Source organism: Eptatretus burgeri, chromosome 3 (assembly GCF_056783735.1).
Source record: "Eptatretus burgeri isolate ZD-2024b chromosome 3, Ebu_testis_v1, whole genome shotgun sequence".
Classification (NCBI taxonomy): Eukaryota; Metazoa; Chordata; class Myxini; order Myxiniformes; family Myxinidae; genus Eptatretus; species Eptatretus burgeri.
In genome coordinates this window covers 52,011,607-52,038,967 of record NC_140963.1, presented here as the reverse complement: position 1 = coordinate 52,038,967, position 27,361 = coordinate 52,011,607, and the positions used below count along the sequence as shown (strand labels likewise).

Genomic DNA, 27,361 nt, shown 5'->3' with positions numbered 1-27,361 from the left:
TTGATTGGCTCTCTGGAAGGATGCAACTGATTGGCTACAAGAGTTCACATGTTTATTCCAAATATTCGCAAAATAAATATAAAAAAAAGTTAATGAATTAATGAGTCACTACATATGTTATTGACATGTCGACGCTTAATAACATTCACAACTCAGAGAATATAAATATCTCAAGAGATACCAACTCATCCACCAAGTTTTGTCATCACTCGTCCACAACTTTTTGAAATATCATGCTCCACATCGTTTTTAGGCCCCGTCTCTCAAACGGTGAAGATTCACATTTAAAAATTCTCGAATCCGTGCACGGCTTTATCATATCCTCCTCACAAACAAACACGTGGTGTTGGGTGAAAACAACGTCCGTCCACCTTCAGTGGCGCAGGCAATCTGCACACCGTGTGCGTTCAAGGCCCACGTGACCACACAGGCGACGCACTCCGGCGCCATTTTGAATATCGCCGCGCATTCGCGGTTGTCATGGAGACTGACCGTGCGCCGCGTCAACATAACATGCACGTGCTCGGGATACACGTGGCCCGTTTTAACACCAGGAGGGAATGAATGTGCGATCGTCTGAGGAGAATGTCGGCATGAACACGATGGCACGGCTCCTGGTGGATGGCAAGACCAAAGTTGAACGTATTTAATAAAATAAGCATCGCTTTACCTCAGAAGATGACTCCCTGCAACTGATTGCAGTCAAGGTTCACCTTTTTTTTTTTTTCCTGTAAATATTAATTGTAAAAGTTAATTGACGGCGAATGTAAATCATTGTCAGCGTTGATTTCGCCGAACTGCGATGTGTACGCGTTTCTTCCTTCATCTTTCCATTCCCATGATGAGCCAGGAGAGGACGCCGTGGGATCGGGTTTACATTTGTGGTTGAGGGGTGGTTTTGCCCCCAAAGGCGCGTTTTTGTTTTCCTTCATTAACACGGGGTTTGTACTAAGTGGTTTCATTGGTAATTGTCGAGGCCATGGGCCAGATATGGTCCACGTGCACCCCCCCCCCACCCTACAACCCTTGGACCCCATATGTTTCTGAAGCCTTCGGGTCCCCCGAGCATTAATTCAACTGGTAACAGTGAATAAACTGGGACTCACTATCCATTTTCCAACCATATCTGACGATACCCTCAAAATGTTAACTTTCGTCAGTTTCACACATGAAAAAACCCCCCTGACTGATAAGGTCTATGCTACATGCATTTATGTATCGATATTTATTTCCAGGTGACGTGATCTGATTGAAGTGACATGATGGAAGAGCCACCAGCAAAACGAAAACCTACAAGTGGCGAACCTCCTGAAGTTCCTGTGCGCATAGTTCATGTCAAGGGTTTGAAATATGCTGAATTACACTTGCTGTCAGAAGATAAGGATGGAGAAAAGAAACTGGCCAAACTGCAGGAGGTGAAAGAAATGCGACCGGCACAACCTCCATCATCTTGCCGCATGATGAAGGAAGCACGTGACCTGATCCCTGATGTGATAGGAGAGCATCATGGCTTTCACTGGCAGTGTTACAAACGTTTCACAATGAACCTTGACAGGCTTAAATGTACTGCAAGGTCATCACAGACCACAAATGTTACACAACGGCGCATGAGCCGCAGAAGTTCAAGTGACAAGATTATATTCAACCCTGACTGTATTTTCTGTGGTTCGGAGAATCGGGAAAAGATTAAAGTTAAAGGTAGCTGGACTAGCCGGGACCTCAGCCAGTTTGAATATGATGGATGGAAGTCAGTGCTTGAGATGGCAGAGAAGAAAACTGATGATAAACTTCTTACAAGAATCAGGGGGCATGATCTCTTTGCTTGTGAAGCGAAATACCATAAGAACTGTTGCATGAAATACACGCAGAATCCAGAGAAATGGCAAAGTACAAATCAAGAAGCAAAAATTTATCAGATAAATTTAGAAGCAGCTCATAAGAAGGCATTTTGAAGCCTTATGTCAGAAGGATGTATTACAAAATCTGAAAATTTTGAAGCTGTCTGATTTGAGAAAAATATACATTGATATCCGAGAAGACAGTGAACACCGTAATCCAGACTATCGGAGCCACAAGCTTAAACACAAACTTGAAAGTCATGAACCATTTAAAGACAAGCTATCATTCTGTGACATGGGAAAGTTCCAATCATACATTTTGTTCAGCTCAGACATCGATACCCATACAGCAGCGAAGCATGCCTTCGAGTTGGCATCAATGGATATGATTGAGACCACAGGTACATAATTACGACAGTCCATTTTAGATGGTTTCTCAAAGGCACTGGATCCTAAATGGCCACCAAGTCCCTCTGATCTAATGGCACCAGAAGATGTCATCCCAGATGTCTCCAACAGCTCCTGTGCTACATTTTTACTGGAAAGGCAACACCCACTACCCCTCGAATCCAGAGACTTGTTCAATCTATAGGGTAAGACATTTGTCGCACTGCTACCAATGGATCTTGGAAACTCTCAAAACATAGCCTGATGTGTGTTTCTCTACGACATCTTTACAGGAGTGAGAAACTCGTGACTTTTTTGAACAGGTTGGGGCATTGTGAGAGTTATTCATTTACGCTGGAATTGGAGACGGCACTAGCAGAGGCAGTGATGCAGTCATCAAAACAGCTATCCAGTCAGATCATCAGGTCACCATCTGGGCCCGCTGTATTCCACTCGGAGTTTGACAACTTTGATTCACTAATAAATGACCTCACAGGTAAAGGGTCAGTCCATACTGCCCGCGGAATCATGCTTCAAGAAGTTGATGGTGATGATACTGAAAAATGCCCAGAGATGCCTTCTCAAGAGAAGGGTAAAAGGTGGTCTCTACATCTGACAGACACAGTTATACTTCCTGACTGCTATATCACCAAAAGACAGCGTCCCAAGCTGAAAGTTAATCAGCTACTTTATCCAGGTTCTGGAGAAGCAATGGAGCACTCAACTAAAGTGAAAATGATTTGGATGATCATTAGGATGTTGACAAAGAACAAACAACAGGTTCCTGGCTGGTCAGGTTTCATCTCAGAGACAGGCGAGACTCCTACAAAGCTGATAACTATAGATTATTATCCAGTCATTAACCATCCCATAACGGAGTACAAAACTGTACAAGAATGCTTGCGTGCTGATGAAGAGGCCACCAGAGAAGTTGGACAGCCTTATGAAAAGGGCCAAAGATGCCATAGGAAGTTTTCTTAATCTTTTCACTATAGAGACAAATGATAAATTGTTGATACTCTCATCAGGAAGTGCTGCATCTGATGCTGTTTCAGACGATGTTCTAAAGGCTGAAGCTGTTGGTGAAAAAGCACGGGATGAATTTATTGAAGCTCGACTGAAGAATAGTAAAGATTTCTTTGAGCCTGTGAAGAGACTGAACCTCAAAACTCTGAGTGACATGAACAAGGTATCTAAGATGAAGACAACCAAGAATATGGTCATACAGTACAAGCAACAGGGTAATGTAGCCTTTCAACTCTTTGTAAAGTCACAAAACCAGGACTCACAAGTCGATATGAAAGAACTGTTGACATATCCATTAACTCCCGTACCATACAGCATCGCTCCAGCTGATGGATATCTTGCTAAGACTGACAAAGCAAAGGCATTTCAAAACCTGATCAAGGATTGTAATGATGCTGATGTACCACCAACCAATGAAACATTGACTCTGTATGATGGCAATGCTTGCTTCTTTTACCTGAAAGAAATACCAAGCAATTTTAGTCAGATCTCTTACAAAGTGTTTGACATCATTGGAAAAACAGGAGATGTGGTATTTAGCACTGATCAATATTTGCCTGATTCAGTGAAGTCGATGGAGAGGCGACGTCGGGGCTGTGGAGAAGAGCTTTTACTTACAGGTGAAGCCACGAAGAGACCACCTGATTGGAAATTGTTCCTGTCAAATGATGAGAACAAGATACAGCTCATCAAACTTCTGCTTAGGCTCTGGAGTGGTGATAACTATGCATCAAGGTTGCATGGAAGGCGAGTGATCTTTGTATGTGAGGGCATCGCATATTTGCTCACATCTGCTGATGGCCAAACAACAATTAGAGAGGAGCTACCACTGCTGAAATCAACCCAGGAAGAAACTGACTCTCGTATGATACTGTATGTTCAGTATGCTAGACTCAGAAACGATCAATTTGTCCGAGTGAAAAGTCCAGACTCAGATGTGTTTTTCATCCTGTTACACTATGCTGCCTCTGTTCATGGTACAACTGTCCTGTTTGACACAGGCAAAGGCAACAAGCAGAGGATGGTAAATGTCAGTGAACTAGCGACAGACTTTGGCCAGGAAAAGTGCACAGCTCTCATGGCACTCCATGCTTATAGTGGTTGTGACACCACTAGTGCCTTCCGAGGAATTGGCAAACTTAAACCTGTGAAAACTCTTCTGAGCTTTCCAAAATATATCTCTACTCTGGAGAAACTGGGTGATGCTTGGGATATTCCTGATGAGCTCATTGATGAGTTGGACACGTTCACGTGTGCCATGTACGGTAGAGCGTCAAAGGTGTCAAAAGTTGATAATCTGCGACTCATTCGTATAAACGAGCTCTGTGCCAGGCAAAGTCGTCTTGTGCCTTCAGGGAATGTGGATATGGCTAACTTACCACCTTGTAAGCGAGCTCTTACCTAGCACATTCGGAGAGTAAACCATCAAGTACGGATTTGGAAGACCGCGCATATTCCACAACCACAGATTCCGAAGGCCAGTCAGGGACATGGTTGGGAGGAAAAGGATGGTAACCTTGATCCTCTGTGGTATGAAGGAGATGTCCTCCCACGGCAGCTGGCTGACATTGCTGAAGTCACACCTGACGACACTGACTCTGATGAGGATTCAGATATGGATGCATTTGATGATATAGAGCAGGCATTGGAGAGTGATGATGACAGCGATAATGAATATTATGCATAATCCATGCACAATGACATTTTGTGGACATGACATAGTAAGTTAAAATTGTTTTTCTTAAATAAATTCTAATTTATATTCTTTATGTGAAGTAAGGAATATTTTCTCAGTCTTACGTCTTACTGGTGACTACATGTTGGGTGTTGCAACAGTGATGAACTTATGTTTAAGACGTAATACCTGGTACATCTTTAGTTGGTGTGGGACAATTTTGGTATCAATGGAAAGGTAATAAAATTTGTGATATCATGGAAATATTTATTTGTTTGTGTCAGGTAAAATGAGCATGAATATACGTTATTATTTCAGATATCTGAGTTGTCAAAAGGAAAGGCGAGGTACTCCTCTTCATCACTTCTTGGGACAAACATAACGCTATTAAATTTGACAGATGACTACGTATTTTGAAAATCTGCATGCGATAATCTTTCATTTGATATATAATTTGTTAATATTAATGCTTATTGGGCAACTGCAGATATCTTATCAGTCAGGGGATTTTTTTATGTGCGAAACTGAGGAAAAGTTGACATTTTGAGGGCTACTATCAGATATGGTTGAAAAATGGATAGTGAGACCCAGTTTATTCACTGTTAACAGTTAAATTCATGCTCAGGGGACCCTAAGGCTTCAGAAAAATATGGGGTCGAAGGGTTGTGGGGGGGGGGGGGTGCACGTGGACTATATCTGGCCCAGAGCCTATCACTACCTTCCCAGCAGTGTAGTTCGGGCAGGAATTTTTTTTAATTTGTTCAGGGTGCCGGCGATAGCTCCCTTACTTTTCGTGGAGTACACCGTGGGATCTTGAACGTCCACCAAATAATGCCGACAGACGGGCGCCCAGTTTAACATCCAACCGAAGCCTGGTGTTGGCTTTATCAGCGGTTCGGGTGGCTGGCTTGAGATCTTATGGTCCTGAGTTTGAGCCCCTGTCACACGTTGAATTAACACCAGGTGGGGTTGACTCAGCCTGTCGTCCTTCCAAGGTCGGCGAAATGAGCACCAGTGTACTAGTTATAGGTGCATTGCACCAGCGACATAGCTACGCCCTCAAACAATGATGAAACTAGCAACCACAGGCTCAACACGGAGAAGAAAGAAATGCCCATCCGATGGAGGGCACACACATTGCTGAATCGTCCTGCTTGTGAAACACTGCGATGATAGTTTAAAACTCGATCGGGATTCGAAGGTGGATTCTCGAAGCTGGGTTTTCCTCGAAGCTGTGTTCAGTTCTTCGCTGGGTTCAGCTGTAAGCTGGGTTTGCCTCTAAGCTGGGTTCGTCTCTGAGCTGGGTTTGCCTCTAAGCTGGGTTCGTCTCTGAGCTGGGTTCTTCTCTAAGCTGGGTTCGTCTCTAAGCTGGGTTCGTCTCTAAGCTGGGTTCGTCTCTAAGCTGGGTTCTTCTCTAAGTTGGGTTCGTCTCTAAGCTGGGTTCATCTCTAAGCTGGGTTCTCTAAGCTGGGTTTGTCTCTAAGCTGGGTTCTTCTCTAAGCTTTATTCGTCTCTAAGCTGGGTTCGTCTCTAAGCTGGGTTCTTCTCTAAGCTGGGTTCGTCTCTCAGCTGGGTTCGTCTCCAAGCTGGGTTCGTCTCAAAGCTGGGTTCTTCTCTAAGCTGGGTTCGTCTCCAAGCTGGGTTCGTCTCAAAGCTGGGTTCTTCTCTAAGCTGGGTTCGTCTCTAAGCTGGGTTCGTCTCTGAGCTGAGTTCATCTCCAAGCTGGGTTCATCTCGAAGCTGGGTTTTTCTCTAAGCTGGGTTCTTCTCTAAGCTGGGTTCTTCTCTAAGCTGGGTTCGTCTGTAAGCTGGGTTCGTCTCTAAGCTGGGTTCTTCTCTAAGCTGGGTTCGTCTCTAAGCTGGGTTCGTCTCTGAGCTGGGTTCATCTCTAAGCTGGGTTCTTCTCTAAGCTGGGTTCTTCTCTAAGCTGGGTTCGTCTCTAAGCTGGGTTCGTCTCTAAGCTGGGTTCGTCTCTGAGCTGGGTTCGTCTCTAAGCTGGGTTCGTCTCTAAGCTGGGTTCGTCTCTGAGCTGGGTTCATCTCTGAGCTGGGTTCATCTCTAAACTGGGTTCTCGAAGTTGGGTTCACCTCTAAGCTGGGTTTGTCTCGAAGCTGGGTTTGTTTCTAAGCTGGGTTCGTCTCTAAGCTGGGTTCGTCTCTAAGCTGGGTTCTTCTCTAAGCTGGGTTCTTCTCTAAGTTGGGTTCGTCTCTAAGCTGGGTTCATCTCTAAGCTGGATTCTCTAAGCTGGGTTTGTCTCTGAGCTGTGTTCTTCTCCAAGCTTGATTCGTCTCTAAGCTGGGTTCGTCTCTAAGCTGGGTTCGTCTCTAAGCTGGGTTCGTCTCTGAGCTGGGTTCGTCTCTAAGCTGGGTTCATCTCAAAGCTGGGTTCTTCTCTAAGCTGGGTTCGTCTCTGAGCTGGGTTCATCTCCAAGCTGGGTTCATCTCCAAGCTGGGTTTTTCTCTAAGCTGGGTTCTTCTCTCAGCTGGGTTCTTCTCTAAGCTGGGTTCATCTGTAAGCTGGGTTCGTCTCTAAGCTGGGTTCTTCTCTAAGCTGGGTTCGTCTCTAAGCTGGGTTCGTCTCTGAGCTGGGTTCATCTCTAAGCTGGGTTCTTCTCTTAGCTGGGTTCTTCTCTAAGCTGGGTTCGTCTCTAAGCTGGGTTCATCTCTAAACTGGGTTCTCGAAGTTGGGTTCACCTCTAAGCTGGGTTTGTCTCTAAGCTGGGTTTGTCTCTAAGCTGGGTTTGTCTCTAAGCTGGGTTCATCTCTAAGCTGGGTTCGTCTCTAAGCTGAGTTCTTCTCTAAGCTGGGTTCTTCTCTAAGCTGGGTTCATCTCTAAGGCCAAAAAAAAAAAAAATGTTGCATTGGCGTAACGGGTCACTGAAAAATAGGGTAGGTCGGTCGGGATCTTTTTTTTTTTTTTTTTTTCCTAATAAATCCCTCCCAAAATCTCCCCCGGCTCGAGTACCACCCTTTTTGTCAGCGGGTTCTGTCCGAAACACTTCCGGGTTTTTGCGATCGCGATCGCAATCAACAAGATACTTGAAAACGATAGCAAAACAACAAAAATAGTAATAAAATAGTGTCGGCAAATTTTTTCGATAGCAAAAAAACAAAAAAAAAATGTAGGGTCGGCGGAATTTTTAGGGTCGGGCGGGTTACGCCAATGCAACATTTTTTTTTTTTTTTGGCCTAAGCTGGGTTCGTCTCTAAGCTGGGTTCGTCTCTGAGCTGGGTTCATCTCTAAGCTGGGTTCATCTCTAAACTGGGTTCTCGAAGTTGGGTTCACCTCTAAGCTGGGTTTGTCTCTAAGCTGGGTTTGTCTCTAAGCTGGGTTCATCTCTAACATGGGTTCGTCTCTAAGCTGGGTTCTTCTCTAAGCTGGGTTCTTCTCTAAGCTGAGTTCGTCTCTAAGCTGGGTTCGTCTCTGAGCTGGGTTCATCTCTAAGCTGGGTTCATCTCTAAACTGGGTTCTCGAAGTTGGGTTCACCTCTAAGCTGGGTTCTTCTCTAAGCTGGGTTCTTCTCTAAGCTGGGTTCGTCTCTAAGCTGGGTTCGTCTCTGAGCTGGGTTCATCTCTAAGCTGGGTTCTTCTCTAAGCTGGGTTCTTCTCTAAGCTGGGTTCGTCTCTAAGCTGGGTTCGTCTCTAAGCTGGGTTCGTCTCTGAGCTGGGTTCGTCTCTAAGCTGGGTTCGGCTCTAAGCTGGGTTCGTCTCTGAGCTGGGTTCATCTCTGAGCTGGGTTCATCTCTAAACTGGGTTCTCGAAGTTGGGTTCACCTCTAAGCTGGGTTTGTCTCTAAGCTGGGTTTGTTTCTAAGCTGGGTTCGTCTCTAAGCTGGGTTCGTCTCTAAGCTGGGTTCTTCTCTAAGCTGGGTTCTTCTCTAAGTTGGGTTCGTCTCTAAGCTGGGTTCATCTCTAAGCTGGGTTCATCTCTAAGCTGGATTCTCTAAGCTGGGTTTGTCTCTGAGCTGTGTTCTTCTCCAAGCTTGATTCGTCTCTGAGCTGGGTTCGTCTCTAAGCTGGGTTCGTCTCAAAGCTGGGTTCGTCTCAAAGCTGGGTTCTTCTCTAAGCTGGGTTCGTCTCTGAGCTGGGTTCATCTCCAAGCTGGGTTTTTCTCTAAGCTGGGTTTGTCTCTAAGCTGGGTTCTTCTCTCAGCTGGGTTCTTCTCTATGCTGGGTTCATCTGTAAGCTGGGTTCGTCTCTAAGCTGGGTTCTTCTCTAAGCTGGGTTCGTCTCTAAGCTGGGTTCGTCTCTGAGCTGGGTTCATCTCTAAGCTGGGTTCTTCTCTTAGCTGGGTTCTTCTCTTAGCTGGGTTCTTCTCTAAGCTGGGTTCGTCTCTAAGCTGGGTTCGTCTCTGATCTGGGTTCATCTCTAAGCTGGGTTCACCTCTAAGCTGGGTTTGTCTCTAAGCTGGGTTTGTCTCTAAGCTGGGTTCGTCTCTAAGCTGAGTTCTTCTCTAAGCTGGGTTCGTCTCTAAGGCCAAAAAAAAAAAAAAAATGTTGCATTGGCGTAACGGGTCACTGAAAAATAGGGTAGGTCGGTCGGGATCTTTTTTTTTTTTTTTTCCTAATAAATCCCACCCAAAATCTCCCCCGGCTCGAGTACCACCCTTTTTGTCAGCGGGTTCTGTCCGAAACACTTCCGGGTTTTTGCGATCGCGATCGCAATCAACAAGATACTTGAAAACGATAGCAAAACAACAAAAATAGCAATAAAATAGTGTCGGCAAAATTTTTCGATCGCAAAAAAACAAAAAAAAAATGTAGGGTCAGCGGAATTTTTAGGGTCGGGGGGTTACGCCAATGCAACATTTTTTTTTTTTTGGCCTAAGCTGGGTTCGTCTCTAAGCTGGGTTCGTCTCTAAGCTGGGTTCGTCTCTGAGCTGGGTTCATCTCTAAGCTGGGTTCATCTCTAAACTGGGTTCTCGAAGTTGGGTTCACCTCTAAGCTGGGTTCTTCTCTAAGCTGGGTTCGTCTGTAAGCTGGGTTCGTCTCTAAGCTGGGTTCTTCTCTAAGCTGGGTTCGTCTCTAAGCTGGGTTCGTCTCTGAGCTGGGTTCATCTCTAAGCTGGGTTCTTCTCTTAGCTGGGTTCTTCTCTAAGCTGGGTTCGTCTCTAAGCTGGGTTCGTCTCTAAGCTGGGTTCGTCTCTGAGCTCGGTTCATCTCTAAGCTGGGTTCATCTCTAAACTGGGTTCTCGAAGTTGGGTTCACCTCTAAGCTGGGTTTGTCTCTAAGCTGGGTTTGTCTCTAAGCTGGGTTCGTCTCTAAGCTGAGTTTGTCTCTAAGCTGGGTTCGTCTCTAAGCTGAGTTCGTCTCTAAGCTGGGTTCTTCTCTAAGCTGGGTTCTTCTCTAAGCTGGGTTCTTCTCTAAGCTGGGTTCGTCTCTAAGCTGGGTTCGTCTCAAAGCTGGGTTCATCTCTAAGCTGGGTTCATCTCGAAGCTGGGTTCTTCTCTCAGCTGGGTTCATCTCTAAGCTGGGTTCATCTCTAAGCTGGGTTCATCTCGAAGCTGGGTTCTTCTCTCAGCTGGGTTCATCTCTAAGCTGGGTTCATCTCTAAGCTGGGTTCTTCTCTAAGCTCGGTTCAAATCTTAGCTTAGTTCATCTCTTAGCTCGGTTCATCTCTAAGCTCGGTTCTCTTAGCTGGGTTATCTAAGGTGGGTTGCCCTCTAAGCTGGGTTTGCCTCTAAGCTGGGTTTGCCTCTAAGCTGGGTTCGCCTCGAAGCTGGGTTCGCCTCGAAGCTGGGTTCACCTCGAAGCTGGGTTCGCCTTGAAGCTGGGTTCGCCTTGAAGCTGGGTTCGTCTCTAAGCTGGGTCTCTAAGCTTGTTTCACTTCGAAGCAGAGTTCAGCTGGAAGCTGGGTTCGCCTCGAAGCTGGGTTCCTTTCTCAGCTGGGTTTGTTTCAAAGCTGAGTTCTCCTTAAAGCTCAGTTCAAATCTTAGCTTAGTTCATCTCTTAGCTCGGTTCATCTCTAAGCTCGGTTCTCTTAGCTGGGTTCTCTAAGGTGGGTTCCCCTCTAAGCTGGGTTTGCCTCGAAGCCGGGTTCACCTCTAAGCTGGGTTCGCCTTGAAGCTGGGTTCGTCTCTATACTGGGTCTCTAAGCTTGTTTTACTTCGAAGCAGAGTTCAGCTGGAAGCTGGGTTCGCCTCGAAGCTGGGTTCGCCTTTAAGCTGGGTTCGCCTTTAAGCTGGGTTCCTTTCTCAGCTGGGTTTGTTTCAAAGCTGAGTTCTCCTCAAAGCTCGGTTCAAATCTTAGCTCAGTTCATCTCTTTGCTCGGTTCATCTCTAAGCTCGGTTCTCTTAGCTGGGTTCTCTAAGGTGGGTTCCCCTCGAAGCTGTATTCAAAAGAGCAGGCCACCCTTCTTGTTCATAGTCAATCCTGTCATTTTCCAAGCATTTGGGAAAACATTGTCGTTCTCAAAAAGTATCATAATGTAATGATAACTGGTGACATGTGTCTTAATATAATATATAAAGCTTTCTAACCACTGACTCAATCACTCACTTACTCACTCACTCATTGATTCACTCACCAATATAAATGTTTACTACCGTCTAGGTTGGCTAGAAAGCTGAAATTTTGCATCCTGATCCAATTCCAAGCCATTGGTCAGAAAAATTCCCAGGAAAAATTACAAAATGGTCAGAAAAATTCTGTAAACAAAAATATCCCTGAATAATAGTCAGCCAATACAGACTCTGTGTGCTCATTGTCAGTCACATGATCCAAGACAATAGAGCTTTCGCTGGAACTGGTTGCTCGACAACCATATCAAGCACCTCTTCCACCTCATATTTTACAAATATTTTATAATTTAGTTTTTCTTTATATCTAATTATTTATTATTTTAATGACTTCTTTTGTTTAAATATTTAAATATTTTTTATTTGTTCAATTATGCTTTATTATTTCAATTTTTTTTATTTACCTAATTATTTCTTTCATTATTTATATTTGATGAATGAGCTTTAAATTTATTGATTTAATTATTTTAAATATATTTATTTAATCCAATATATAAAGCTCTTTATAACCATTGACTCACTGTTCTTGCATATAAAGCGCTTTCTCAAACCATTTCATCAAATATATAAAGCTTATATTTATTATGTCTGCCCCTGAGTAGCTGCTTGCAATGTGCAAGCATGCCCCACCGATTGGATTGTAAAGTTATTTTTCTTCTCCTCCTCCTCCTCCTCCTCCTCCTCCTCTTCCCTTTATAAGGGGTGACGTCTGATGACACCAAGCTTCCACCCTGTCTTGACGATGATACTCCTCCACCTCTCCCTGACCTCAGCGAGCCAACTCTCTCCACCCTCCATCCATCCCTACCTTACGGATATCCCTCCTCACATAATCCTCAGATCTAAACCACAGTTTACCTCTTTTCCTCCTACCTTGCTTCCTCAAGCTATCTGCTCTCTTTGCCATTCTCTCTCCCCCCATCCACACCAAGTGCCCATCCCATCTCAGTTGGAATTTCACCAATCTCCACATCAAACTCATCTGCACACCATTCTCCTCCATCAGTTCATCCATCCTCCTTCTATCCACACTCTTCACTCCCGCAGTCCTCCCAACCCAAATGTTTTTGCAAACTTGCAGCCTCTGTTGTCTCTCTGTCAGTGCCACCGTCTCCAGACCATAAAGGAAGGCTGGCATTACACACATCAGAACCTTCCCTTTCAATTTTCTTTATCTTTCTGTCTGCCATTACTCCCTCCACGCATTTGCATCCCCATGATTCCTTCTCCACACCTCTGCTTCAGACTTACCATTTCCTGTCACTGTTCTTCGCAAATACTCAAACCTATTTCCCTGCCTGATCTCCTTCCCCTCTAACCTGATATTCATTTATTTTCTCTGCTGCCTGACCCACATCACCTCAGTCTTCTTCATTCTCATCTTCAGCTCATGTTTCCAAAATTCCTCCTTCCACTCTCCCAGCACTTCCTGCATCTCCCACCCACTCTCCACCACAACAGCCAGGTCGTCTGCACACATCATCCTCCCTATACTACCCCTCAAACTCACCAGCTCCATCACTATGATAAACATGAGTGGGCTAACATAATTTCCCTGCATCAAACCAATGTTCACGCTGAACTCCTAAGACATCCCAGGATCAACCAAGACTCTTCCCTTCCTTCGTTCCCTTGTACAACCCTTCCACCAACCGAACTTCTACTTCCGGCACTCCCATCCATCTCAGTGTCGCCATCACCATCTCTCTTTAGAAAGTTTTGTAGACCTTCCCCAGGTCCACAAATCACAATGCCATCTCACCTTGCACCTCCAACCTCTTCTCCACCAGCCGTCTCAGCACGAACATCCCATCCGTCGTTCCCCTACCCTTTCTGAGCCCTTGCGACTCTTCTTCGATCTCCATCTCCACACTCTTCCTTATCCGCTCAAAGTTTTAAACCAGGAATTAAAGTCTGTATTACACATTTTTGCCAACATAAACACTTTGGTGACATCATTGGGGGATAAGGTCTATTCGCATTTCCTCAGGTTGTAAAAACAATTTTTTGTAAAAATTAGGATTTCAGTTGTAACACTTAACGTTAATAATGCCTATCGTGCTTGTTGCAAGTGTGACTGGATGGAAACAATATTATTCCCCTTCAAAGGTGAAAATTTGGATTCTTGGCTCAATTCAGATTCTGACGAAAAGCATTATCCATCATGGAGCAACCAAAATCAAAAGCAAGCTCCAGTAAGCAAACAACACAACATTCATTTTTGAGAAATCAAAAGCTCAGCAGTCTTTTTTTAATTATTATTGAAGAGACAATGAAGTAAAGCAAATCCGATGAAGCTTGTAAAAATTGAGACGAGGCCCAGCCGTGCACACTCGCGCTGGTGGTGTTGGATGCAGTTATGGTACGTTGACGTATGCAGATGCAACGAATTTCTTGCCATTATCATAATAGGAATGTGTCCAGGTGTATGTTTGGATTTTCATGCTTTTCCCATTCACTTGAATGGCGCACCTGCGGCACACGCACACATATTATTAAAAGAAGAGAAAAAAAATCAAATGTACAATTTTGTTGCCTATTCATAAAGAAATGATGGTTCTAACCTGCAAGACAGAGTAGTTAACAATGCAGGGCCTCACTAGGGTATTTGCCTCGGTAACTCCTTTCACACAGTGGGTGCTATATGAAAGTAGGCCACTCAGAGGTGTTACATTACACCTACATGGGACTCAAACCACACATAGACTGATTACAATAGTATCTCCTTCCCCATCGGGAATGGCTAATGCTGAAAACCCAGAACTGCCCAGTGCATAAAATGATGTCAACCATTAAATTGCTAACCACAGCATCAGTCGGTCTTCAGGGGTTTATAAATATTCTATTAGCGAATCGCGAGTACACCCTTTTGGGAATGGAATCAATCCACGAACACGTTGCTGGCTCCCCGGCTCTGATCAGCAGTGGGTAGCTCTGTGTTTTCCACAGAAAGCAACTGAGCCAGATTGCTTCTTTAATTTTGATATCTTTTTCTTCCTATTCGAAATTTAGAGATCTTGTTAACTGTGTAATGGGTACTTGAACAGGGTCGAAATGTGGCAGGCACCCCCTGTTGGTTAGGACCTTTGCAGAAAGTTCTGCTTTGGTGGGAGAGTTCATAGGCACCATTCAAGTTAAGGGGTATTACTTGTATATACTCCCTCACAGGAAAGTACACTACCTTATCTTTGGGGGAATCCACTCAATCCAAGGAGAGGTTTCTAGGTATTGTTTGACCAGGTGCTTCAACCTTTGGACTGAAGTACTTGCGTGTACTCGTTTGACAAGCCTTGTTGGACTGTGTACATACTTTGGCTGATGGCCAAGATTCATGTCCTCAGCTTTGTTACAATATTAATATTTTACCTTTTTTTGTTGCAAAGAAGGTGCTGTCATTATGACAGGCAGTAGTCCTCAAACAGAAAACGTATGTGCATGCATTCTGGTTCTGTGAGCTTGGCTGTATTTGGTTTTGTATGACCATTAGCTTTGGCCTTCAGACCATGGTTCATGTGCATTCATTTGGTAAGCTTGGTTTGACCATGTACTTTGGTCTTGGGACCAAAATACATGTGCTGAGCTGTAATGTTTCCTCTTTTTCACCATTATTTTCTATAAAAAGGCATTGCTTAACAGAGATGGCTAGAAGCTGTAAACACATCCATGCATTGACTCCTTTCCCAACTCGGTGTGCTTAGGATTTGCGAACAAAAGACTTGTAAAGCAATGTAGGCTGAATGATGTGGTGCTTAGCGATGTAGCAGCTCATACTGCTTTATGCAATGGCCGGTTCTGGGTTTATCACAGCCTGCGACTCAGCTGTTTTGCCAAGTTTATGTATACTAGCAGGGCATCCGTCTCTGACGGGCATATATATATATATATATATATATATATATATATATATATATATATATATATATATATATTTCCATATACCACCTCAAATGAGCAACTTTTTGGAGTGCGTATTGGTAGAAACGGGAATTCAACGTAAAGTGATGATATGGACCATGACACGTGTTACGTATTTACCTTATAGACAATGGCGGTCTGCTCAGGAGAAGAGTCAATGCACTATCGTTAGTAATTAAAAATATATATGCTGTGCAGAGCACGATACTTGCAAAATCCAAATAAACAATAGTTGCCATGGAAATAGCAATTTGGTCATTTGGAAAATTTCACCCATCAAGTGTTTTACCTGATTGAATGTTGTGCATAATAAATTGTGGGCAGCCTAATTGTTGCCTAATCAGTATTGTTTACCTGATAGACAATGGCAATTCACTCAGATGAAGGTATTTGGTTTTGGGACCAAATGTTTTGGATGGCATTGACCTTGACCGTTGACTAATTTTCACCAGATTTCATACACATATATGCTACATACATACAAATAAGCAGTGTAAGTTTCAAATTGATACATTGAAAAATTCCTGAGGTTTGGCAATAATAAAATCAGAAAAAATCCCATTTTAAATTGTTGTCATGGACACCGTTTTCACTTTGCCACGTGGGGCTTTTCTCTGTGCGACCAACAAAAATTAGCAGAACCTGAAAAAAAAAAAGATAGAGAAAATTAATAAATTAATTGTTTTTTGTGCCTTCTTCGCTTCGTACTAAGGTGGTTTACCAATGGGGAAGCCTTTTGATTTTGGCTGGTGTGACTGCATAAGGTCCTCAGACACAAGGTCTTCAAGGTCTAAGGATTCTAATGGAGTCTATAGGATATACAGCGTCTTGGGGTACAAAAGGGTCTTAGGGGTCTAATAGAGTTGAAAGGTTCTTTGGGATATAAAGGGTTGTATGAGTCCTATGGGTCTTAAATGGTCTTAAAAAGATGTTGGAGTCTTGAGGGTCTAAAGGTGTCTTAAAGGGCATTGGGCATCATAAAGGTCTTCAGGGTCTTAAAGCATCTTCGGGGTCGAAAAGATCTTTGGGGTCAAAAAGATCTTTGGGGTCTAAAGGTTCTGAAGGGTCTTAAGGATCTTAGGGGTCAAAAAGGATCTTAAGGTTCTAAACGGTATTTGGGTATTGAGGGGTCTTTGGGGGTGTCAAGGGGTCTAAAGGTACAGAGGAGTCTGGAACACGCACGGCTCCTTTTATAGTAATCGGGGGCCCATTGGTCCATTGGACCAAATTTTCATCGGGTTTCATGGCCTTGGGCGTTTATGCTAGTCTGAACAAAAACAATAGGTTTCCCAGCCTGGAAGCCTTGGAACCCTAATATTTATTAGAGGTCTTTTGGGGTCTTGGGGGTCTTCAAAGGTCGAAGGGGTCTCAGCAGTCTAAAAGGTCAAAAGGTAAATTCCCAATAGTATGTAATTAATTAATAGATGTATGTAATTAATCGACACAAAAAGCATGCCTCACACACACACACACACACACACACACACACACACACACACACACACACACACACACACACACACACACACACACACACACACACACACACACACACCTCGTCCATTTATAGTCTATAGATATGTATTCATACAGACGAGTGTGTGTTGAAAAGTAATGCCTCCTATTATCTTTCTTCAAAACGTAAAGATATTCGAATGAAACAAAGCACATTCCACACATTTGTTCTTCCTGCCACTGGGTGCAAAGTTTCATGATTCTGACACAAGATGTCTCAGTACCACACTCGTCAAGAGGACGGTACGATGTTTGTTGTCAGTGCTGTGTAGCATGAAGCACTGAAGATGAGGGTGGGATGACTGACTGGAGATGAGATGAATGGAGATGAGAGTTGGGTGCACCATTATGATCCTGAGAGTAAGAGATGATCAATGGAGTACCACCACAAAGGATTATCAGCCCAGACTTGGCTCCATCAGATTTTCATCTCTTCCTCAAGCTTAAGGAACACCTTATTGGAGAACATTTTGGTCCCGATGATGATGTCAAGGCCACTGTGAAGTGTTGGTTAAGTCAGCAGGATGTACAGTTCTATTGTGACAACATCACAAAACTACTTGAACGCTGGTAGAAATGTGTGTGGACCGCAGTGGTGATTATGATACGAAATAAATATCCACCGTGGTAGAATAACGATTGACACTAGTATCTGTCTTAATTTCATTCGAATATCTTTACCTGTTTTGGAGAAAAAGAATAGGAGGCATTACTTTTCAAAACAGCTTCGCATACAGTGTGATCATGTGGTGTGCAACACCCTGTGCTTACCAAGTGGCTTTGAGACCTCATACACATGGTGAGTGGCCACAGATAACCAAGTGTAATTGGTCATACCTCATCATATTGTGCAAAGAATGTACCAAATTGATATAATTTGTTAAACAAAAAGGAAAATTGTTCTTCACTGTTGGTCAGGACGTGCGATGAAGCAAAGGGTGGAGATCGCAAGGTCGAATTCTGGGCTACTGCCGATAAATCCTGATCCGACCTGCTTGTAGAAGCCGTCCCACATAAACTGCATGGCAAGTACGTCTGGGTAGTCCTTCATCTGAGTACAGCAGAGGGTGGGAGGGTCGTGGATCACAGTGAGAATTTTATGCACTCATTTATGCAGAGAGGACTGTTGTACAGGTACACTGTATTTCACAGTTTTCCAGGAGGGTCCAAAGACCACAATTGTTTAACTTTTACCCCCCCCCCCCTTCCCCCACCGCTCACCTCCCTGTCCCTATGTATCTCTTGCATGGTGCATTTTGAGTCTGATCTTGCTTTCAACTTTGACTTTTTGAAAATATAAACAAAAAAAAAGGATATAACTTGCTCCTATAAATAAGTGCAGAAATCATATTCATTGATGCCATAAAGAGAATTTGTATATTTGTTTGTTGATTTGTTTGTATATGCTTCAAAAACTAGAAAACGACGACTCAACCAAATCCAACCAATTTTTTCATGTTGCCTAAGAGTACCCAGAGTATGGTTTCTGTCAGGGTCGCATGTCTGGGGAAGGGGGTTCAAGGTGGGGGGAAGACCGCAATTCTCTCTGAGTAAATGTGTATCATATAGCGCCCCCGGTGGTAGCCAGTATTACCAATGTTATATAAAGAAAAAGTTGAAACAACTTAACAAGATACATTATGGTAATGTTGAACTCTGAGTGACAATAATTCGAAATTCTAAAAATGTTTCATTTCACTCATTTTAAGTGGAACTTAAAACCAAAGTAGCCAAACACTGGGCTTCACAACAAAGCGGAAGTGATTTTTTTTCCTACCATCATATATAAGCGGCAAGTTAGCTGAAGAAGATGGGTGGCAGGATGGCTTAGAGTTACGCATGTCCAACTCGAAGTTGTCTAACCTGGGTTTGAATCTCGTCCAGCTATAAACAGTCATCTCGAGGTTTCACAGGCAGGGTGTGTCAGGTCAGGTCAGGAATGGGAGCATGCGCCGGAGCAGCACGTCACTGCGTCCACTTTCCGTTGGTACTCCAGGGCTTCTGTCTGGCCATCCCCCCAGCAGATGCCTGGCCCATCCCCATCTCCTTCAGATGCTGATCAACCTGTTGCAATCATGAGGCACGTAGTCTGCCCATTGGCCTCCTCCACTCACGAAGCTCCCTCGCTGAGAGAATCTGGTGAGCAGGATCAGCATCAGGAAAATGAGCCACAAATCCATACAGCCGCAGCTGATGCTCACAGATGATGCAGGTAACAAATCTCATTTGAGTATCTCTCAGCAACCGCACTTTGGACACAAGGTCCGAACAGCGATAGCCAAGGATTCTCCGAAGAGACCTGATTCTAAAGAAATTAAGCCTCTTTCTCAGATCCTTGGTCAGAGTCCAAGTCTCGCATCCGTAGAGCAAGACTGAAAGCACCAAGGACCTGAAGACTCAGACTTTCATCCTCCTGCACAGGTACCGACAGCACCACAGCCCATAATCCAGTGAATCCACGACTCCCCAGGCAAGACCCAGACGTTCATTGACCTCTTTCTCAGCCAGCAGAGACATGAATATCACTGCCAAGGTAAGTGAATCTCTCCGTGACCTCAACATCCTCACCACAAACAGGTGGAGACAAGATTGCTGCATCCAAGATGTCATTGAAAGCCTGGATCTTAGTTTTGACCCAGGAAACCTGGAATCCCAGCAGCTCCAACTCCTCATTCAGCACCTCGAGGGCCCCCAAAAGGATTTCAGAGTCTCTGCAAAGATGACTGCATCATCTGTGAAATCAAGTTCAGAGATCTTGACATTCCCAAACAATGCACTGCAGCTTGATCTCTTGGACATTCCAACCCTGAATCCAGTCCATACAAGTGCTGAAAAGTGTGGGGGCCAATACACACCCCTGATGAACTCCAGTAACAACTGGAAATAAGTCGGAGATGGTATCACCACATTTCACAGCACTCTCAGTCCAGAGTATATTTCAGACATCAGATTGATCCGTTTTGGTGGCATTCCACAAAGACCAATAATACTCCAGAGGGCATTCCGATTCACTGAATCAAACGCTTTGCAGACATAAACATAGACTGCAAGCAGCCCCTGCCGAAACTCTCTTCTGTGTTCGGTGAGGACCCGAAGAGCAAGGATACGGTCAATCATTGACCTCTTTGGTGTAAAGCCTGACTGCTCTAGATGCTGGTGCTCAAGCAGATGGTGGCGAACGCTATCAATAATTATCTGAGCAAAGACCATGCCTGGTACTGAGGGCAGCGTCACCCCTCGGTCGTTGTTGCAGTCCTGGCAGTCACCCTTCCCTTTCCATAGCGGGAGAACAAGGTCCCTCTTCCAGTCAGTTGGGATGATGCCTGTGTTCCAGACAGAGCACAGAACTGCATGCAACGACATGAGTACAGCTTTTCCACCAGCCTTGAGAAGTTCAGCATCGATGCCACAGTTCCCAGGAGCTTTACCCCCATTTCAACCAGTTCACCGCAGACTGTGTTTCCACAAACAAAGGTATATCACAATTGATGGGAGGGTCAGCAATAGGGATATAAATACACCTGACATCCAACTCTACAACTGGTGGATCAGCCTGGTACAGCCGCTCAAACTAACCGGCCCAGCAGCCATTCACTTCAAACTCCCCTGTCTGGAGCCCACCGCCCTCTGGTCTAACTGCAGTACACCAAGGGACGGGCTTGGAGGAACGCAAAGTGCGAATTCTCCTTTAAGCAGGATGACAATCACTTGACCAGAGGTGATGCTCCACCCCTTCACAGATTCCTCACACATCGGCCTCCTTGTCCACCCTCAGTGCAGGTACAGTTTTACTCCTTAACTCCCTGACCAGCTCAGCTCTGCCCTTCAGCCTGGCCCTGCAACTCTGGTCAATGGTATCCAGTGTCCCTTGAGAGACAAAATTCTTCTTCGCCCTCCGGTGCGTTCCAAGGCATCCACAGGCAACATCAAGGACGGTGGTCTTGAAGGCACTCCACAACTCTTCAGGACCCCCCAAAGCACCCAGACCCCCCAAGTGTCCACTCAGCCTGTTCGCAAACTCCTCAGCTACTCTCTCATCCCTGAGCTTGCCAACATCCAGCCTCAGCTGGGATGGTACCATTCTCCCAGATTTAAGCTGCAACTTCAGAGTTCTACAACAAGCCTGTCGTCAGTATTGAGTAGCTGAGCACTCTGGTAGACCCTGCAGCTCTGGATCATCTTCCAGTGACCATCAACGCACACATGGTCAATCTCCTTTGCCACACCACCAGTGTTGGAATACCAAGTCCAGTGATGAGCCTGTGGGCGCTGAAACCATGAACCAGCCACCCTAAGTCCATGACTTTTTGCAAAGTCAAGGAACTTAGTGCTATTGTGATTCACAGTTCCAGACTCGTGAGGACCAATACATGTCTCATAACCATCCCTATCAGTTCCAGTCAATGCATTGAAATCTCCCAAGACTAGAAGAGTATCTCACCTGGGGCACTGATCAACCACAGACTCGAGCGTGGCATAGAATGCATCCTTCATGTTGAGATCACTCGCCTCAGTCAGAGCATATCCAGAGACAAAGGAAATGACACCCAAGGAGTGACGAATCCTTCCTCTCATAATACGCTCGTTGACCAGGGTTACCTCAATTATCATTGGACTCAACCTATTGGACACAGCTGCAGCATCTCCTTGAGCATGATAACCATTAGAGCGACCAGACCAATAGTACGTGTAACCATCCGCCATGATCTCACCACTATCCGGTCTCTGAACCTCAGAGAGTGCTGCAATACTTATGCTGAAACGCTTGAGCTCAGATGATAACAGAGACGGGTGATCATCCTCTCTTTGGGATAGGACATTCCAGGCACCCACCCGAGGGGACCGCCTCAGGTTAACCCAAGGAGACAGCCGTCTGGTAGACGACACCTCAGCACCACGCTGACACACCACTGCTATCTAACCTGGGAAGGTTACCCCGTGTTTTTCATTCTGTCATCAAAGAGTGGGGGTCCCGAAAGCTTTGTCACAATCCCGTCATCCAGTGAGCTGCCCTGCAAAGGGCAGCTGCGCAAGAAGTACTCCCATTCCGTGGGTTTTTAGTTTTCTTTCCGTTTTTAATGTTCTGCCGAGTGAAGGGTTTTACCGTGGCCGGAATGCAAATCCTGCCACCAACCTCTTAAAAAAAATGTATTCCAACTGCAGGTGTACGTCCGCAGACACAGTTGCGTACTAGAAATGGATGGCCGTTGTCTCACAAGAAGCTCCTCCACTCTGTGACAGATTTTGTGTTTAATCCTGCTTGGTGTCCATTGGAAACTTGGTGGGGTAGACGGTTTAGTTGCCGACAACCTGACCATGAAACAGATTAGTGCAGGTTTACATGGTACCTGGAGCAAGCCACAGATCTAATCCGGCTTGACCTGACTTGCAGGGTGTGTGTGCCATCATTAAACTGGGCGTACTGTCTGCTGCCATTAGTTGGTTGATGTTAGAGATCCCATGGTGTCCTTCGCGAAGATCCCACGTCAAGCCTAGCCAGCCGGTTCATGAAGAACTTGAGCCAAACTCCCTCCTGGCCAATTCTGCAAGAATATGGGAATAATTGTGGTCGTTAAGAAGAATAAGAAGTTGTCTGGTGAGGGTGATGTTCGCTGACTTCCAAGCAGATGGAAGATTAACTCGGGAAAATGAAACGGGTGAATAGAGCAGAATGTTTGAAATATAACATGATGTCTTTTGATTGAATCCATCATTGAAGTGATGACGGGTAAAAATGCCTCGTATCTTCAATACGTAAATAAAAGGACTGTGGCTCTCTGTTTCTCATCTCCTCTCTCACTACTTCACACAGTGTCACCAAACTTCGTCAACATAATTAACAGTCTTACAATTCTACTTGAGACATCTACATTTAATTTTAACTCCTCAATTTGTTCCGTTCATCTCAGTCAAACTCAAAGCCTTCGCCATGCTGGATGACACACGCAATCTGGTTGGTGGCCCTGTCTGTTGCACTCCATGGGATTGTTGTTGATGTTCAATGGCCCTCCAATCCTATCGAATCCCATGCCATCCCATCACCCCTCTTTAATGGGTATACCAGCTGGTTATAAAAATCTGTATTTGATAATTAATTAATAATTTCAAGTCACTTGGATTTAACTGATCGCCAATCTGTTTACTTTTGTTGTAGGTACCACAGGAAGTGAGTGGTCACACACTTTACCTTTTATCATTATGGTATTTTTACAGAGATTCCGAAAGACAGTGAAATGTACTTGAACTATACAACACATAGGCAACACAGGAGAACCTTTCAACGATATAGAAATAAACAGGCCGGTGTTGCACCTGGAATGCAGAAAATTCAGGTTATCTCTTTTCAAGAGCGTTGTCATTGTAACGAACGAAAGTTAGCCCATTAAATTAGGAAAGCAAACGCACGAACGATCTCAGGTAACTCTCACCTTCCTTCCTGCTCACCTGTTCATCGAAGCTGTAGCTGTAGTAATTCAGCTTTCTATTTTTCTCGAGCAGATAAAAACGCACCCAGTTGTGCAAACCGGAAACCTTGCTCTTCTTGATTTCTCCTGCATCACCAAAGGCACTTGAAACTAATTGAACTAGAGACATCTGATATGTCTGACACCATTCAATATACTTGCCATTATGGGAAGGCAATTGATGCCAATTAAACGAGGGTACCATTGATAATGACAGAAGCCATTTCAAACATGTTTTGCAGTTGGGAAAGTTGTCATCATGTGCAGTAAAGCAATTAGATAGAAACTCCTCTGTATGGATAGTTGTTGGAACAGAGAGGCACTGAACTTTGTGGTTTATGCTTTTGACTCCAGCTGTCTGATTTCCACATTTTGTCATTTAGCTTGTGACACTGCAGCTGCTTACACAATTTTATTTACCTCGGTTGTTGATCATGCAAAGCATAACCATGCTCTTGACAGAGTTGGTGCTGCAGAAGCAGTTTCTTGGCAAGGGTTGTGCTGTGTGGTAAAGGTTGTGTTGGGTAGCAAGGGTTGTGCTGTGTGGTAAAGGTTGTGCTGGGTGGTAAGGATTGTGCGGGGTGGCAGCAAAGGTTGTGCTGGGTGGCTTGGTTGTGGTCGCTGGTAAGGGTTGTGCTGGGTGGTGAGGGTTGTGCCTGCTGGTAAAGGTTTTGCTGGGTGGTGAGGGTTGTGCTGGGTGGTCAGGGTTGTGCTGGGTGGTGAGGGTTGTGCCTGCTGGTAAAGGTTTTGCTGGGTGGTGAGGGTTGTGCTGGGTGGTGAGGGTTGTGCTGGGTGGTAAGGGTTGTGCTGGGTGGTGAGGGTTGTGCCTGCTGGTAAAGGTTTTGCTGGGTGGTGAGGGTTGTGCTGGTGGTTTGGCTGTTGTTGGTTGTTTGGTTGTGTTGGCTTGATTGATATTTTCTTCTCAGCAGTCAGTGAGGGCAGGAATTTCTGATTTGATTCATTATATATCCTGCCAGCTCGATCAGCTGTTTAGGAGATGAAAAGGTATGTGCACACTCCTTTGAGCTGTCTCGACTAGGTTTGAATCCCGACCCAGATATAAACGGTCATCCTGGTGTTCTACATGCGGGGTGAGGCATCAGTATGTGCGCCATCCCTCAGAAGGATGTTCAACTGGACAACCCATCCACCAACACTGGTCGTTGGTGGACGTCAAAGATCTCACGGTGTCTTTGTTGAAGAGTAGGCGAGTTCACGCCGGCACCCTGACCAGATCACAAATCCCTGCCCAATTCACCTTCAGTCTGACTCCGGACTTGTCAAGCCGGTTCATGAAATACGTTGACCAAAACATTGCACCGCCAACCACACAAGAAGGGAGGAGTAATTGGGGCTATTGTAGTAGTAGTCAAAGGGGAGAATAAAAAGGACCATACCTACAAACACGTGTTCAAATCCGCTGGAGTCCAGCACCCCTTTGGACCTGGAGTAGAAACCAAACCACATCTTTTCCACATCGTCTTTGAAGTCTTCCAAAAGGCTGTACTTCCCTGTGGACGACGTTCGATTAACATTGCTTTATGACCAACAGTGACAATGAAAATTTCTACTGTCCCAACCAAAGGTTGGACAAACTACAATTGCAGACCGTTTTGTGAAATGGACAGCCATACAGACCTTTCTTGTGCAGGAATTCAAACAACGCTTTCATAACTGGAGATTTGAACACAACGTCCAAGAATTCTCGTTGTTCATGCAGTTCTTGATCATTTTCTAACTCTGGCACTCCTGTCGTGCGCACGTAATTGTCCTGCAGCGCGATGAGCTTTGCAAAGGTTGGTCGAGCAAACAGTATCTTCTCGTTGACATATGTGTAGAGCCTGGAGGACACCAGCATTATGTTAGCTTGTCACTAGGAGGTTAGTGAAGATGGTTTAAGAGTGATGTGACGAGGCCGTAGGTCGTGCCCTTATGGAGCAATGCACCCTGCAGCCATTGCTCTATTGGTGCCAACACCGTATGCTTCCCCCATCCAAAACCTTGATCTTTTCTACCCCTGTTAATCCACCCCAAACCCACCTCCTTGAAATTCCCTGCTTTCCATCCTGAAAGTCCCTGTCGTGTAAGGACCTGAAAGTCCCTGTCATGTCTATCTTCTTTAACCCGTCCATATACCCTGCCCCATCCCTCTCCCTTCCACATATCTCCTATTGTCTCTGTTCCCCACTGTTTTGTGCTTCCCTCTCCCTCTGCTTCCCTCCCCTCCCCCCTCCCCCTTGTTATATGTTCCTGTGTATTAGCTCTTACACGAGCCTTGACATGGTATCCAAAAAAAATGTACTTTATACGAAAGCAGAACATGTTTCACAATAATAGGGGTTGGACCTACGTAGTAAGGTTTCACATCATATGAAGTCTTAGCTATAACTCTTTCTGTGTCCTGAATGAGATGGAATACTTCATGGTGACAATGGGTTTCACTTTGTATTATTTTTCCAGACCTGGCCATTTCATCTCATGGTTAAAGACAACTTTCGTTCTCCATTGACAGGTTCATTTGGCAACTATTTCTTTCTTTCCACCCATCTTCTTTAGTCCATTCATTCCTCCACATGCTTGTTTGTACACCCAGTTATTTCCCCACACCACACTATCCCACTCTCAATATATTATCCTGGTGAGGTACCTATGCTGCCCATGGGTGTGAGCCCTAGATCTCAAAGAAAAAAAAGTTTTGAGAAGTTTTATGAAAACTCCCACCCACTTTAGGACACGTGCAGGGACCTCAAAAGCTGTACAGAAAGTTTGTCGGGGATCACCCAAAACTGAGGGAGTAGTTCAGGGACAGACGGATAGACAGACAGACACTCCTGCTTTATTATATCGACTAGTGGGACACCCGGGGGAAACCCATGGGCATAGACACGTATGTCATTTGGACATCTTGAGTTTGATGCTGCATGTAGAGTTTTACAAAATTGCTACTGGCATCCAGAAAAATTGGTACATCATCCAGAAATGATGTAATTTACACAATTTATTTCCTTCACATAATATGTGAATACATGTCCATGCACATGTGAAATACAGTTTGTAATGTTTTATGCCATTTGATGTAAAATGAGACTTCAAGATCTCAATTCTTTCCCACTGTCTCCCACTCCCCGCATTGCATCCAAACAAATACATTCAAAACGGCTATTATAACTAATTCCCCAACAGGGAACCATAAACCATCTTAGCGACTACAAAAAATGAAATCAGACGGTGAATTGGACCCATACTCTTGAACAGAGCATTGGAACTGCCAAAACAGTTTTTCTTTGGCTATTTGGCACAATCTTGAACAGGTCATCACTCCAACCATTTCTGGGAGCACAGCTGTGCCACTGATGCTGTGCCCTTCCACCAGTACACTGGAACTCATTTCACCAACCTCAGGAGGATGACAGGCTGAGTCAACCCCACCTGGTGTTAATTCAGCAGCCAATAGGGCTCAAACTCGGGACTCGAGGATCCCAAGCGAGATACCCAAACCATTAAGCCAACACCAGTCTTATTAGATGGTGAATTAGAGTTAAGATAAAGTCACGAGGGAAGTCTGAACAACCTTTATAGTTACAGGCCTTAATTTCACTGAAATTGCATTGTTGTCAAAAAAATGCTAATTTTAGTCAAATGTTCTTCCCATTTTTGCAACTAAGTCTGAAACCATCTTAGTGACCATGAAAAAAATGAAATCAGAAATCGAATTAGAGTTAAGATAAAGCCGTGAGAGAGTAAGAAAGTGCAAGCCTTACAAAAGAGGCTATATGGAGCAAACAAAATGGCGGCGATTTGATTTTGAAGCCACCACCTGAATGGAGGAAGCACCACCCTGAAATGGGAAGTTTCTCCCCAAACGGACAGATGGACCGACTGGCAGTGATTATATTGTTATGGCCCAGGGTTCGAAGTTCGCCATGAGGTGAAGCATTTGAGTTTCTCCCGAATACCATCCTGAAGGAGCCGACCACAGATAACTCTGAGGTCCTACGAGCTGTATGTAGTTCTTACACAGCTGGAGC

The 27,361-nt window shown here is 44.7% G+C and overlaps 2 protein-coding genes and 1 pseudogene across 4 annotated transcripts in view; 2 read left to right on the top strand and 1 right to left on the bottom strand.

Annotated features, from left to right (window-relative positions):
* The first annotated feature begins 328 nt into the window (after positions 1-328).
* LOC147029870 (uncharacterized) lies at positions 329-2,252 on the top strand (annotated as a pseudogene). Its single transcript, XR_015056116.1, has 2 exons — positions 329-707; positions 1,236-2,252. The product of XR_015056116.1 is annotated as an uncharacterized LOC147029870 (transcript).
* Positions 2,253-3,135: 883 nt separating this feature from the next.
* LOC147029869 (uncharacterized) lies at positions 3,136-4,656 on the top strand. Its single transcript, XM_085873304.1, has one exon. The coding sequence runs from the start codon at positions 3,136-3,138 to the stop codon at positions 4,654-4,656; it is 1,521 nt and encodes a 506-aa protein (XP_085729430.1).
* A 9,001-nt stretch (positions 4,657-13,657) lies between these two features.
* The window catches only part of ENDOU (endonuclease, poly(U) specific), a 30,930-nt gene continuing 17,226 nt past the window's right edge, over positions 13,658-27,361 (bottom strand). For both annotated transcript variants that reach the window (XM_085873306.1, XM_085873305.1), the window contains exons 4-8: positions 24,972-25,174; positions 24,731-24,844; positions 23,314-23,420; positions 17,778-17,920; positions 13,658-13,911 (exon numbers count right to left, since the gene is read on the bottom strand). In XM_085873306.1, coding sequence (XP_085729432.1) covers positions 13,797-13,911; positions 17,778-17,920; positions 23,314-23,420; positions 24,731-24,844; positions 24,972-25,174 — 682 coding nt within the window. In that variant the 3' untranslated portion in view covers positions 13,658-13,796. The remainder of the gene's footprint in view (positions 13,912-17,777; positions 17,921-23,313; positions 23,421-24,730; positions 24,845-24,971; positions 25,175-27,361) is intronic.